This window comes from Sander vitreus, chromosome 1, assembly GCF_031162955.1.
Source record: "Sander vitreus isolate 19-12246 chromosome 1, sanVit1, whole genome shotgun sequence".
Taxonomy (NCBI): Eukaryota; Metazoa; Chordata; class Actinopteri; order Perciformes; family Percidae; genus Sander; species Sander vitreus.
In genome coordinates this window covers 5136558-5150214 of record NC_135855.1, presented here as the reverse complement: position 1 = coordinate 5150214, position 13657 = coordinate 5136558, and the positions used below count along the sequence as shown (strand labels likewise).

General features: G+C 42.3%; 2 protein-coding genes across 5 annotated transcripts in view; one reads left to right on the top strand and one right to left on the bottom strand.

Annotated features, from left to right (window-relative positions):
* Nucleotides 1-7: 7 nt before the first annotated feature.
* Nucleotides 8-9723, top strand: LOC144518109 (tumor protein p53-inducible nuclear protein 2). The gene is made up of 4 exons (XM_078250562.1): nucleotides 8-219; nucleotides 1990-2133; nucleotides 2676-2823; nucleotides 8767-9723. The coding sequence occupies exons 2-4, from the start codon at nucleotides 2010-2012 to the stop codon at nucleotides 8993-8995; spliced, it is 501 nt and encodes a 166-aa protein (XP_078106688.1). The 5' UTR covers nucleotides 8-219; nucleotides 1990-2009; the 3' UTR covers nucleotides 8996-9723.
* The window catches only part of LOC144517897 (uncharacterized protein F13E9.13, mitochondrial), a 12914-nt gene continuing 8468 nt past the window's right edge, over nucleotides 9212-13657 (bottom strand). For all 4 annotated transcript variants that reach the window (XM_078250268.1, XM_078250435.1, XM_078250351.1 and 1 more), the window contains exon 7: nucleotides 9212-10001. In XM_078250268.1, coding sequence (XP_078106394.1) covers nucleotides 9811-10001 — 191 coding nt within the window. In that variant the 3' untranslated portion in view covers nucleotides 9212-9810. The remainder of the gene's footprint in view (nucleotides 10002-13657) is intronic.

The following is a 13657-nucleotide window of genomic DNA, read 5'->3' as shown; positions in this document are numbered from 1 at the left end:
ATTTGGTTTGTGCATGTATGACGCAGTGACTGACGCACACCCGCTCCGTCCGCGGTCCCGCCTCATTGGGCGGGGCTTGGTGACGTTTCAGGTCGCAGGGAGGACTCTCGCCGATAAACAACTTTGAGATCAAAACAATCTCTGAAGAACAGCAAGAGAGCGGGGACCCTTTCTGTACAACGACCACACCCGAAGACAAACATACTTTATTTTGGTCGGGTAAGTCAAAATGTAACTATGACCACTGAGCAATAGCCTTCTGGCCAGTTATGAGCCTTGTTGTCTTTTGTTCTGTAAGAACAATACTCTCTTGGTACTTGGTTTGTAATGTATTCTATGCTGTACGGACAAACACCACCTCAAAACCCATACCTAATGCGAGCAGCTGTCATTACAAGAAATTAAGACACTTATATCTGAGCCCAGCTGTCATTACAAGAAATGTTCACTATATATAACACTTATACAGTATCTGAGCACGCACTCAGCTGTTTTCTGCGGATATCAGGTTTATAAAAGGCTTGATGGGGGATTATGTACGTGCTTGCAGGGAGGGGTATGGTGACATTACATTCCGGGCAAAACACACTGACAAGCAGGCAGGAAGGCATCCGGACACTGTGGGGAAAACACAGGTGTATTTATGGATATGTTTGTCTCAAACAACGACAGCAGACATCTACTAAATCATGGTATAACACGGCCATATAATACATTTTGAGATATACCTGAGGAAACTTAACAGATAAGGAAACAAATTAAGGTCTGTTGTTGTCTGCATGAAAAAGATCTTTACGTTCAGCAGATATAAAGATTCAATACAGTAAATATTGACCCTTAATTACACCTTCACTCACTGTATTGGGTAAATGGGACAAGGTCAATAATCTTATGATCACTTCGTTGACTATACTTTCATTTATTGTGGCCGTAGGATTTTTTTCAGTTTTAGTGCAATAAGTAATATTAAGAGACTAAAATATCTTTGCCCAAGAATCGCATGGGGACCTGTACCAGGAACTAACACACACAAACAGTGTTGATATCAATTTCACCGGGGTTTCTGTTGGGAACAAAAGGTCAGTCAGCTGCAGTCTGAGGTCATGGAAGACATCTGAACCAGTAGCACAGAGATGATATAATATTGCTGCTCAGTGTAATTTCAGCCTCTTGTATCATCGTGTTCCCTCAGCCATTTCAGCTCGGGCACAACACAACTTCACAACGTCACAACTCAGGCTGCTCAGGTTTCTGAGCTGGCGCAATGGAATCAGTTGTTGTTGATCAAGAGCAGGCATGTGCTATGTGTCCCTGGAAGACTTTGGGGGTGTTTATTGGGACAGCCTCAAGGGGGAGCCACTCGCATTGCTAATTTGCACACAAAAAAAACACAAGCAGGGAGGAGTTGGAAGAGGTAACTCGGATCAACTCACTGCTCACTTTGACATTTAAAATATGGATTCATTTGGTGTCATCAACTGACACGAAACATTCCAAACTACTTGGCTGTGTCTTTGGTAGGGGTGTAACCATACATCGACCTGGATCGATCGTATATATATCTAATCAATGATCCACGATCCAATATTATCGATGCAAAGTGAAAATATCGATCATATCGTCTGTAAGATGCCCCTTTTATTTTAGATTCCCACTTTACGTTTTTATTTTATATATATATTTATTAAAAAGAAGAGTTTGTTTTTAATTTAAATGTCTAGAACGGGCTCAGTAATAACATTGTCAAATCCTGTTTTAGTCTTTTTTGAGTTGCTATAAATGTAACTGTGTTAAATGGGCCTATGGTATCGTCTCATATCGATCGCAGGCCCCTCAATTTAATCAAATCAACATTGCATCTTGACGGACTTTAAGATATCCGCAAATATCGTACCGTTGTCCAAAGAATCAATATAATATCGCATCGTGATTAAACGTGGTCTTTGGTGCATTCTTGCAATTCACCTGCTTGCTGTTGTTCATTTACAGATTGCAATAGAGGCATAAAGATGATCGGAAAGATTCTTTCTCATCTGCTTGGGAACGCCGGGGAGGACTTTGAGGCAGCAGAGGACACTTACGAGGAGCTGATGGAGTTTGAGGAGGGAGGATGGGTGCTTGTTAATCTCCCAGGTGAGAAATAAACCCTGCCAGAGGTGCACCAATACTGTACATTCACATCTATATATTTTCAAATGTTGGCTCAGTGAGGGTGCAGCTTACCCTACAGTCACATTAGCTACAAGAGACAGCGACAAAGCGACAGGCTGCCATTCATTTTCAATGGGAGTGGCCGTTTGCCAGCGACAAGCGACGAGCTTGCCGCTGCCACGATTTTATGCAAATGCTGAGCGATGCGACAAAGCGACTGCCAATCGGAGTGAGGGCAGTGTGAGGTATGTACGTTGGTTGCTCAACGTAAAATCATACAAGAAAATCATTCAAGGTGGCGGAAACGCTTCAGGACATCGTATTTCTGTATGTTCTTGTGACTAGACAATATCTCTGAAGTGACTTTTAAGACATGCTTGAAGGTACCACTGGAGAATTTCTGTTTACTGTTGTCAAGCAACCAGGAGTAGGCTAGGCACGCCCAGGAGCGTGTAGCTAATGTGACTGTAGGGTTAGACTGGAATGAAAACAGATCTGTGTGAACTGGGATGTTGTTTGTACAGAGAGCGGGCTGCTATCAGCCCCTGAGGTGGATCCCCTTGAGAACCTGCTGATAGAGCACCCCAGCATGTCTGTCTACCAGATGAGCTGCAGGATGAGTGGAGAGGAGGAGGAGCTGGGCTCTGATGAAGATGAAGAGGACATCTCCAGGTTAGTTTCCAACTACACACTCCAGCTCACACACATTCGTCTTAAAGGAGAATTCCGGCCGATTTTTACCTGAATCTTGATCGCTATATATCTCCGAGTACTGTCGATAGGAGAAAAAAAAACGAACAAAATCGGTGCTAGCAAACTAGAGTTGCCGCAGCTACGTCCAGAGCTCCCAGTTAGCTAAAATGCCAGTTGTCGGGGCATCTTAAACAGACACAAATGCAATTTAAATGTCTGTGCAACATGAACAGGGCCCTTACGTGACAACAAGATGCGTTTTCAACTCAGACATTGTGAAGAAACCGTTTAAATTCAAAGTCTGTACTGTCACCTGTCTCGATCCTGCCGGTAGCTAGCTCGGCCGTGCTAGCAGGCCCTACCGGCATCTTTGCTTCTGCTTTCTCTCGCGTCGGTAAACACTAGTTTGCAGATCGGAGCGTAGTGTGTGAAGATTGAAGATTGGGGGTGTTCACAAGGGAAGAAGCTTGGAGTAAGAATACCGTGTGTTGATCTACTGTAGAAAATAAATGGTTCACCTTTGTTTGTTTACAATTTCCTGCAACAACTGAATTCCAACGGGACTTCAGCGCGAGACTACAGCTAGCCTTCAGTAACGCTATTACTGTTCAAGCCGGTCGGGCCTGCTAGCGCGGCAGAGCTAGCTACCGGCAGGATCGAGACAGGTGACAGTACAAACTTTGAATTTAAACGGTTTCTTCACAATGTCTGAGTTGAAAACACATCTTGTTGTCACGTAAGGGCCCTGTTCATGTTGCACAGACATTTTAATTGCATTTTGTGTCTGTTAAGAGGCACAAAGGCACTCTTTATAAGATGCCCCGACAACTGGCATTTTAGCTAACTGGGAGCTCTGGACGTAGCTGCAGCAACTCCAGTTTGCTAGCACCAATTTTGCTCGTTTTTTTACCTATCGACAGTACTTGGACATATATAGTGATCAAGATTCAGGTAAAAATCGGCCGGAATTCTCCTTTAAGGCTGATTATGGTTCTGCGGAGGCTCCACGCAGAGCTTTCGCCGTAGCCTACGTAGGTGGTCTGAAGTTTATACCTGTGCGTCGATCTCTTTAAGAGAATTGCAGGGCCTGCATGTGTGTGTGTGTGTGCGTGGGGAGTGTGTGTAGAGCGAGTGAGAGAGTGACGGTGATTAGGTTCGGAGCGAGTACCGCCTCTTGAGTCTCATAGTCAGAGAAACAAAGTGCCTCCAATGTGCTTTCTGACCACGGTGGGAAATCTGTAGCAGGAAAAGTTAACCCTCTCCTTGATGTCATGTTGTTTCTGGAGAAGGAGAACCAGGAAATGAGTAGGGGGGAAATGCAACGCTACCAGGCCACGGCTGAGCGGCGAGCGTTGCCGCAACGTGTAGTTAAATTTTTTGAGAGGTGCACGTCAGGCTACGGCAAAGGGGCGGTATCTCCATGTACCTACGTACGTAGCCAGGCCGTCAATTGAATGCAGGAGCATAAATCTAAAAGTCCCAAAGTGTGTTTTCAAACATTTTAAAATGAGTCCTGGAACTATTTTATTATGGAAGCTAAGGCCGCCGGCTACACACTGGCTGCGTGGTGTGAGTGTGGCGTTTCTGTTGTGTGGCAGTTGCGTGGCGTTTTCAATGTCTTATAGGACCAGAAACGTGTCTGATGCGTCGCTGCTGCTGCTGCTAGCCTTGCTGCTGCTAGCCTTGCTGCTGCTAGATTTGATTACAGCAAAGACGTCGGCAGTATTGACGGCAAAATAGGCTACAGAATATTTGTTCTGTATTGACAGGTGCAATAGTACAAAAATCTTTTTTTATTTTTTATTACATTTATATCTGCATTTATATCAAAACCTAGAGACTTTCATACATCAACATTTATTTATTTAACATTCATCAATTTATTAATATGTATTTGTGTCAAAATGACGCTTGCGTGTTGCGTGAAAAATAGCCGTCGGTTCTATTTCTAGCATGCACGTGTTTTCACCGCGCGTGTGTAAGCTCTAACATATTAACATGGGAGCCGAAATATGAACGGACACGCCACGCAGCTGACACGCTCACGCCACGCAGCCAGTGTGTAGCCGGCCTAAGAGGTACAGAGCTTCATTAACCTGCAGTGGCAAAATACGGAGGAGAAAGGAAGGGTGTAGATTAACATTGTTGCACATGTGCAGTGGTGGAAAGAAGCATTCTTCTCCTTTAAATGTCTTCCAAGGTTCTGATCTCAGCTCCAAGTCTGTTGCGGCTCCAAGCTACCCACTATCATGGCTGCCAGCCACTCTCTCTCTGCTTCTGAATGAATGTGGATGAATGTCGGTCCTTTTCTTGGCTTCCCCTTCCAGCTGTGTTGCTATTGCTGTTGTTGTGCCTCCATCTGTACCGTCCCTCTGTGAGTGCTTTCTGACATGAATAAGATGTGTTTGGTGGAGGGGGCAGGTTGTCCACAGTGGGAGCAGTCATGGAAATTGACGTTCACATGCAAACCCATAGTCGATATATCATCCATAGCACTTTTAGGACTTCTCGTCCATGTTAGCGTAAAGAAATAATTTGACATTTTAATAAATATGCGTATTTGCATTCTTTCAGAGAGTTAAAGGGCCGTTAAAGAGCCCTATTTATACTCCTTTTCAGCATCATATTTGTACTCTTGGGGTCTACTAGAATAGGTTTACATGCTTTGATGTTCAAAAAAACCTAATATGTTTCTCATACTGCCCATTGCTACAGCTCCTCTGTCTGAAACACCTTCCTGAGAAGCCCAGTCTGCTCTGATTGGTCAGCTGGCCCACTCTGTTGTGATTGGTCAACCAAATTCAAACAAGCCACTGGGTGGGCTGTGCTTGCCAAGGGGGTAAGCCAGCTTCCACAAAGCGTACCTCCTATGGCGCCATTTTGATGCTACCTAGCACTCACCCGCCGTTAGCATTCCATTGACTGCCATTCATTTTGGTGTCCCTTTGACAGCGAATAACTTTACATCTAAAGAGTTTAAAGACTTTATTTGTCCATTGTTTAGTTCTAAAGAAACACAACAATGTATAAAATGCTCCATTAACTTGTATCTCACGTTATGGCTCCATAGCAAACATTTTTGTAAAAATAGGCTAACGATTGTGTCATAACCACGCGACTTACTGTCGCATAGTAGAGGAATTACCGTATAGTACAGGAGAAGCTCGCAGGCAGTTTCGACTCACATTAGCTGTTTAAGTTTAATTACTAATGTTAACTAGCATTTTAGTTAGCAATAATTAGCCTGTGCCTATGTTATCTCCTTGCATATACCTACACTCTCCGTCTCTGCTAGATTGGGAATGATTGAGATTTCTCTTGGCACAGCTACCAGATGACTTCCAACTTTCAGACAGGTTGCTCACGTCACATTTACGTCATCAAGCTCAGTTGGAGGCTGCGCAGTAACACTCAGCCATCACCGGAAAAGTGCTTCTAATATCCTTCACTGGTCTCCGTCCAGAGCAACGGGATCTGTTGGTCCATTATATATACTGTCTATGGTAAAACCACATATGTATTTTTTGCTTTTTGGTCAGTGAATGGATTAAACACACAAGATATGTATAACAAGTTAGTGAGCTTTAGAGTTGCTGATAGGTTGATTTTGTTACCTTTAAACCGAGCCAGGCTAGCTGTTTCCAGTCCTAAGCTAAGCTAACTGTCTTCTGACTTCAGCTTGATATTTAATTGACAGACATGAGGGCTGTATCAATCGTCTCATGTCCTGTAACTCTCGCCAAGACTATTCTATACAAAACTATTCCTTTAAAGGTGCTACAGGTGCATCAGAACAAGGACTAACAGATTCAAGAACCGTTTTTTTTTTCCAAAAGCCATAACCACTCTGAACTCACACATGCACTGACTTCAGACTTCATAGTCTAACCCCCCCCCCCAACCTTTCTTCTACACACTACTGTGCAATAGTTAATACAATTGATAATTACTGTGCAATCCCATTACTATGCAATACCTGTATACTGTGCGATGTCATTTATTGTCTAATATCTATTACTCATTGAATATGATCACCACTATTGGGCAATATTCAAATAATGTGCAGTAACCCACACTGTATATAAAACATACTTATTTTTTTTCATATGTATATAGTGTCTCAACTGTGCACCTTACCCCCCCCCCAATGGGAAATGTCCATGCCACAGACAACCAGTCCGTGATTATCACAATACGATACATGGCTCATGATACTGATAATATCATGATACAGCAAGTCTGCGATAATCAATATATTGCTAGACAATCCTATAATGATACATCACGATATTGGCCTATGAATACAAAACGCCCGTGAAAAAGTTAAGAGCAGTGTCAGTTTTCTCTCTTTATTCACCGCAAGTCTGTACACAAACTAATAAAACAGCACCCTTCTACAGCACAAGTTTTTCATTCTGTAAATTAAAATTACAGAACTATAGAGCCACTATGGGTCCAGACTTTGGGCATAAAGGGGAACTATGCAGTTTTAGCTTAAGTTACCTTAACTGAACAGCTTCGGAGTCATTGGAATGGTTATATGACTTTTTTCAAGTTGAATGGTGGTCGTCTCGCTTCCCCCTAGTGCCTGCGAGCGGAAAAACCACCCTGCAACATTCGGCCGGCGAGCCGCCGGCCTCAGCATCAGGAAGTATCGCGTGATATCAGGTCTCACGATGTAACGCATTGCTTCACAGCACTGCACACATACGCCCATTCAGGAACCGGCTAACAAGGTAGCGATGGAGTTTTTCACACTATCGTCATGGCTGAGCCGGCAAAAAAGAAGCAGAAAGCTAGGAAAGCATTGTAGGAGGAACAGAGAAAGAGGAAACAGCAGACTGACCGAGCAATGAGTCAGACACAAGTAAACATAGGAGTTGCCAAACATCTATTCTGAAGCTGTAGGGGGGGCTCTATAGAGAAACAAAAAGCGAGAAAACGGAAAAGAAATGGCCTTCTTAGTTAGTTTCCTCAAACTGCTGTCTGCCTCATAGACCGTATATAAGAATGGACCAACAGATCCCGTTGCTCTGGACGGAGACCAGTGAAGGCCATTAGAAGCATTTTTCCGGTGATGGCTGAGCGTTACTGAGCAGCCTCCAACTGAGAGAGACGACGTAGATGTGACGTGAGCAACCTGTCTGAAAGTTGGAAGTCTTCTGGTAGCTGTGCCAAGAGAAATCTCAGTCATTCCCAATCTTACAGAGACGGAGAGTGTAGGTATATATAAGGAGATAACATAGGCACAGGCTAATTATTGCTAACTAACATGCTAGTTAACATTAGTAATTAAACTTAAACCGCTAATGTGAGTCGAAACTCTTACCCCCTTGGCCTGCCTTCCTGTTGAAAGCCTCTTTCTCTTCAGCTAGTAAACTTCTATTCAAGTTTCCCTCCTTCATGTGTTCAGCGCCACCTCGAGGAGCCATGAACTAGCCATGCAGGGAGCAGGGAAATCTATTCAGAGCGCCTTCGTTTATTCATTCAAATATCCATATTTGGCACCAGCGTATCGATTATTGTATCACACGAAGAACAATGACATAGTGCCGTATCGATATTTTGTCCCCTATTTGTAATACTGCAAATACAAAGGCTTTCATCACTGGACCATAGGCTCAATCACCTATGTGTTACCTCATATTTTAAATGAAAATCTTGAAGTTACTTTCACTGTAATCTCAAGATTTAATTCAAAACTAACCTCGTGAGAAATGAGGACCATCCAAAAGTTAACCTTTCAAAAGTGTCTCACATTTGGGCTCTAAATCATCAATAGTTTATGTTCACTAGGATGTAAGAGCCAGAATATTCACTCAGAGCTGCTGTACAGTAATACTTTCTCTCTCTCTCATATTGTATTTCACCATATATTCCATCATCAACACATACTATTACACATCTCCTGTGTCTGTCCAGGCCTGTGGCAGTAATGCCACACATATCGTGGCGTCTGGCTGCCTGGGGAATCCCTCTGCCCTGCAACATCCAGCTGCTGGCTGTCCAGAGGGCCAGGGCCCAGGCTGAGCAGAGGAAGCTGAGCCGCGGCGCCCTCCACAGGCACAACCTGGCTAAGATGCGATTCTCCCCGGCAGAGAAACGCTACGGCCACTTCAAGCAGCCCTGCCAGCGCCTCTACAACTACTGAACAGGAGTGATGGGAGTGTGTGTGAGAGGGTGTGTTTCCAGTTGCCTCTACCATAGCTAAGTAAGCACAGTGCCTTGACTCTGAATTTACTCAGGTTTTTTTTTTTTTGCAATCGTTTCACCTCAGACAGTTCAACTCTGCATATCCTCCAAGGCAAAGCATGTGAGAGTCACCTATTCCGGTGCAGTAAAATGATTGAACATCGGACAAATGAACCACACACAAGTGTTTATTTTGATTTGAATACAGGCAACCTGTACTGCACCCCTTGCATCTGAAACCCCCGAGAACACTGAATCTCGATCTCCTCGTGATTGACACAGTCTGTCCCTCAGGTTGGAAAGCATTAGTAACGCACCGTTACTTTCAAATAAAAGCCTTTGTACATTATGAAAAGAAACAGTTGAGTGGTTTAGATTGATTAGATATTAGTAGGAATAGGGCTTATAGGAAGTTGGAGGTGTGTGAAAGTTATTCTAAAAGTTGTTAATGTGTGACACTGATCCAAATCTGAATTTGAGTCTCCTTAAGAAATAATTACACAACCACTGTTAATGTTTTGTATAGGGTCAACCATTTTGTACTTTTCAGCGGGTTCTCACTTTTTCACGTAAGACACAAATTGTTCATTTTAGATGAGTGTAAATACAGTTCAATATTATGTTTTTCTATTTGCGTGTATTTATAAAATGTAAAAAAAAAAAAATAATAAAGTCTTGTTTTCTTAAGGTGGTGGCTGTATGTGTTTTAATGAGGCAGTACAGACCGTAATTAAACATGTCTAAGGCACTGGTGATGATGACAGGAAACCTCTCTCATTTTCGAAGCTCGTGTATCTTTCTCATGAACCTCTTCACTTGCTCCGGGTCCACTGCATTGGCCCAGTGGCCACCCTGCTTGAAATGAGAACCAATGATCATCCCGTTTGCGTCAAGGTAGCGTTCGATGTTGTCATAGGTCACTCCAGAACCAATCAGCACTGGGATTCTCACAGACTGGGAAACCTCTGCAAAAGAAACAGCTCAACAGTGGCAACTACAGCTTTTAACAAAAAACACACCGTTTATGATTACTTAAGTCTCGCATTGCCAGACCTTCCTCTACAGCGCTGCGGAGGAGGCTCTGGGATGGGAGAAAACTGTGCTCTTGTTTATTGGCATTAGAGCTAGGCAATATATCGATATTATATATCGATATCGTGATATGAGACTAGATATCGTCTTAGGTTTTGGATATCGTAATATGGCATAAGTGTTGTCTTTTCCTGGTTTTAAAGGCTGCATTAGAATAAAGTGATGTAATTTTCTGAACTTACCAGACTGTTGTAATTGTTATATTATTTGCCTTTACCCACTTAGTCATGACATCCACATTACTGATGATTATTTATCAAAAATCTCATTGTGTAAATACCAATAGTCAACACTACAATATCGTTGCTGTATCGATATCGAGGTATTTGGTCAAAAATATCGTGATATTAGATTTTCTCCATATCGCCCAGCCCTAATTGGCATTTCTTTAAACTAATCACAATTGTCTTGGCCGGCACTAAGCACCGGTCGGAGCCCCGGTGCCTCTGCAAAATAGCCTCAGGAAGGAACTTGTTTTGGTGGAACGTTTAAGTTCAAAAGTTGTTTTAGTCGTGCGACAGAAAACTCAGATTGGACAGATAGTCTAGCTAGCTGTCTGGATTTACCCTGCAGAGATCTGAGGAGCAGTTAACCACAGTCCTCAGAAATCCACCGGAGTTTAGAACGCCGACACGAAGAAAGAGGAAGATGACGGACATCCGGCCGAAAAGAGGGACATCGGGCGGAATTTCCGACCGCAACGGAGCAATCCCGGAAGTGGAACATCATTGATATAGACTATCGTTACTCAAATCCATGGGACAAATAAAAAATAAAAAAAAGAATCAACAATATCTAATAACCAGGGCCACACGGAACCTGCGACGCAGAATTGTCGGTAAAATTTTCTAAATTAAACAAATTCAAATAAAACTAACACATCTCCACCTGAAGCAGAAAAGCAGTCCTCTAAATTCCAGATTTTCTTTCTGGATCACCGCTCAAAACTGAAATTTTTTTTTTTTTTTTTTTTGCATATTCCATTTGGGTCTGCGAATAACTAATGTTAATTGCAGGGAAATAACATCTTTTTAGGCATACAAAAAACTTGATATCCTACCCAGCGCTCAACCACTGTTAATGAATGTCACACACAGAGTCTGTGGTATCGGTGAGAGGAAACTAAACCAAGAGAGGCTGTGATACACCCGTTGAACTTTTGACATACAGTAAGAGAGGCTAACTTCCACACCGGCATGTGAGCTCCAGTGTCATTTAATCTGACCAGTGTCTGCGTGTTTGTGTTACTGAGATAGAGAGTGCGTGTGTGAGGGAAAGAGATGGGGGGGGAAGTGTGTGTATGTTTGTTCTTGTGTGTGTCAGGGCACTTGTGTGTATGAAACCAAGGCTGTGTGCTTGTTTGGCTCCACGTATTTACAGTCTTGTATGTTGTGTTGGAGACTGCTTTAAACAGGTGTTGCCATTAGACAGGCATGGTGCTAGATTTCAGACCCACTGGCTCTCAGCAGAGCAGACACAACCCTGGGTGCCTTTCGTCACTCCTCCTGGGCCACTGATTAAGTTTTCAAATTATAGTAGACCACCACACTGTAAAACATACTCCATTACAAGTACAACCCCATGCATTCAATAATTTACTTAAGTAAAAGTGCAGAAGTAGTACCAGCTCATATGCATTTGAGTATTAAAAGTGCAGGTACTCCTAACACTGTGAAAGGGGCCAGTTTGTAAATTATTACTGGATCATTGTTAACAAATACATATAACATATAAGCAACATACAAGCATTATTTTAATGTTGTAGCTGGCTGAGGTGGAGATTATTTCAACTCTTTTATATACTGTATCGTATAGTTTAAGCTGATCATATGCTTTGCAGCTAAAATTTGAGTTTGCAAAGTAACTAGTAATAATAGCTGTTAAATAAATGTAGTGAGGTAACAAGTACTGTACAATACTTCCTCTGAAAATGACAGTGTGGAAAGTATTCAGATAAGTGGAAGAAGCAATACAACTATTCAAAAGTACTCAATTACTTCAAGTCTTGCATTGAAAATCTTCCTTATGTTAAGATACAAAAGTATTGTTCGCAAAATGTTCTGAAAGTATCAAAAGTAAAAGTTGTTTTATGTTTTCGAATCATGTTTTTGTAAAACCACATTTGTTGTATCATGTAATCTTAATCTCCAAAGTAACTAGAAACTATAGCTAATTGATTTTTTGGCCAACAACAAGCTGCACACATAGACATATTGTACACCTTATACAGTTGATGTAACCAACAGTTGCTTATTTACACATCCAGTAGATATGGAGCAGCATTAGCATTCATTTGGAGTCTTGTTTTCTGTCAGTGTGGTGAATGTAAGCGCAACATTCACTCTCCTTTTAGCTCCGTTTTGATCTCCACCAACTTCAAAGAAACATATCTGTCTCTTTAGCAGCTAAATGCTCCACTACGTTCATCTCAGCTAACTGTATCTGTCCGCTGTTTGCTGCTGGGTAGGTAGTATACAGCTGGTTTATTATCAGAGCTTTTTTTTTTTTTTTAAAGCAGCTTCTTGCTGAAACTGGCACAAATGTAACACCATGTTTGGCATGGGCCACAATCCAGGGCATAGTGATAAGAAATTAGGACCAGAAGAACATATGGTCAGGGTATCACTACAGGTGAGGGGGACCTCTGCTGGACAGATAGGGCAGTGACCTAAAATGACATTACATAGTATATAAGGCTGTGGTACTTTTCAAATATTGGGAGTTAGTTGCTTTTCTTGGTTCTATGTCATTTGTTAATACTTTTAGGTTTTTAACATATTATACACTAGGGGTGGGAATCACCAGACACCCCACAATACGATATTATTATGATACTTATGTGACAAGGCCATATTGTTGTGATTTTAAACATATTGCTATAGTCTGTGATGTATTGCAATTTGCAACTGTGTTTTCCAAAAGAATATAAATGTCTCATTTTATTCATCTCACTTCATTTGTCCATCTAGTGGACTAAAAAAAGGTAAATTCTCATGTGCAGTGTATATAATAAAAGATTGATGCTTGGCGTCCGTCTATCGATACGGTATTGCCACAGAAAATAGCGCGATACTATGCCGTATCGATTTTGCCCCCGTCCCTATCGTAGACAAAATGATTCATTAGAAAAAATCAATGGTGAATCAATCAGATCAATGTTGTGTTGCAGCCCTATATTGCTGTCCAAAATGATGCTCAAGTGTCAAGCAGTGCGTGAGCGAGGCATTCCCTGCAGCACCACAATGGTAGTGATGTCCAAAGCTTCATGAACCCTCAGTTAGATTGCGCTCTTGGCTTAAAGAAAAAGCCTCAAGGAATGGCAAATCAGTGTGCTTCCAACCCTTTGTTGAACAGAGAGTGCCTGTAGGAGCCACATGTTGTCGTTGTCGTTTATGGTCTCATTTATGTTGTTTGTTGATTATTGTGTTGTGCACTTACATTGTAGGTGGTGGGCGTTTTCATATTTGTTTGCTTGACCTGTTCACCGGGGTTTTTGGGCTTTGACAGCGCGGGCATTTGGTAACTGCAG

Excerpts from the sequence above, each read along its gene's own strand:
- LOC144518109 (XM_078250562.1), top strand. The coding sequence starts at position 2,010 with ATGATCGGAAAGATTCTTTCTCATCTGCTTGGGAACGCCGGGGAGGAC. Across the intron at positions 2,134-2,675 it reads GGTGCTTGTTAATCTCCCAG|AGAGCGGGCTGCTATCAGCC; the intron begins GTGAGAAATAAA and ends TTGTTTGTACAG. Across the intron at positions 2,824-8,766 it reads GATGAAGAGGACATCTCCAG|GCCTGTGGCAGTAATGCCAC; the intron begins GTTAGTTTCCAA and ends GTGTCTGTCCAG.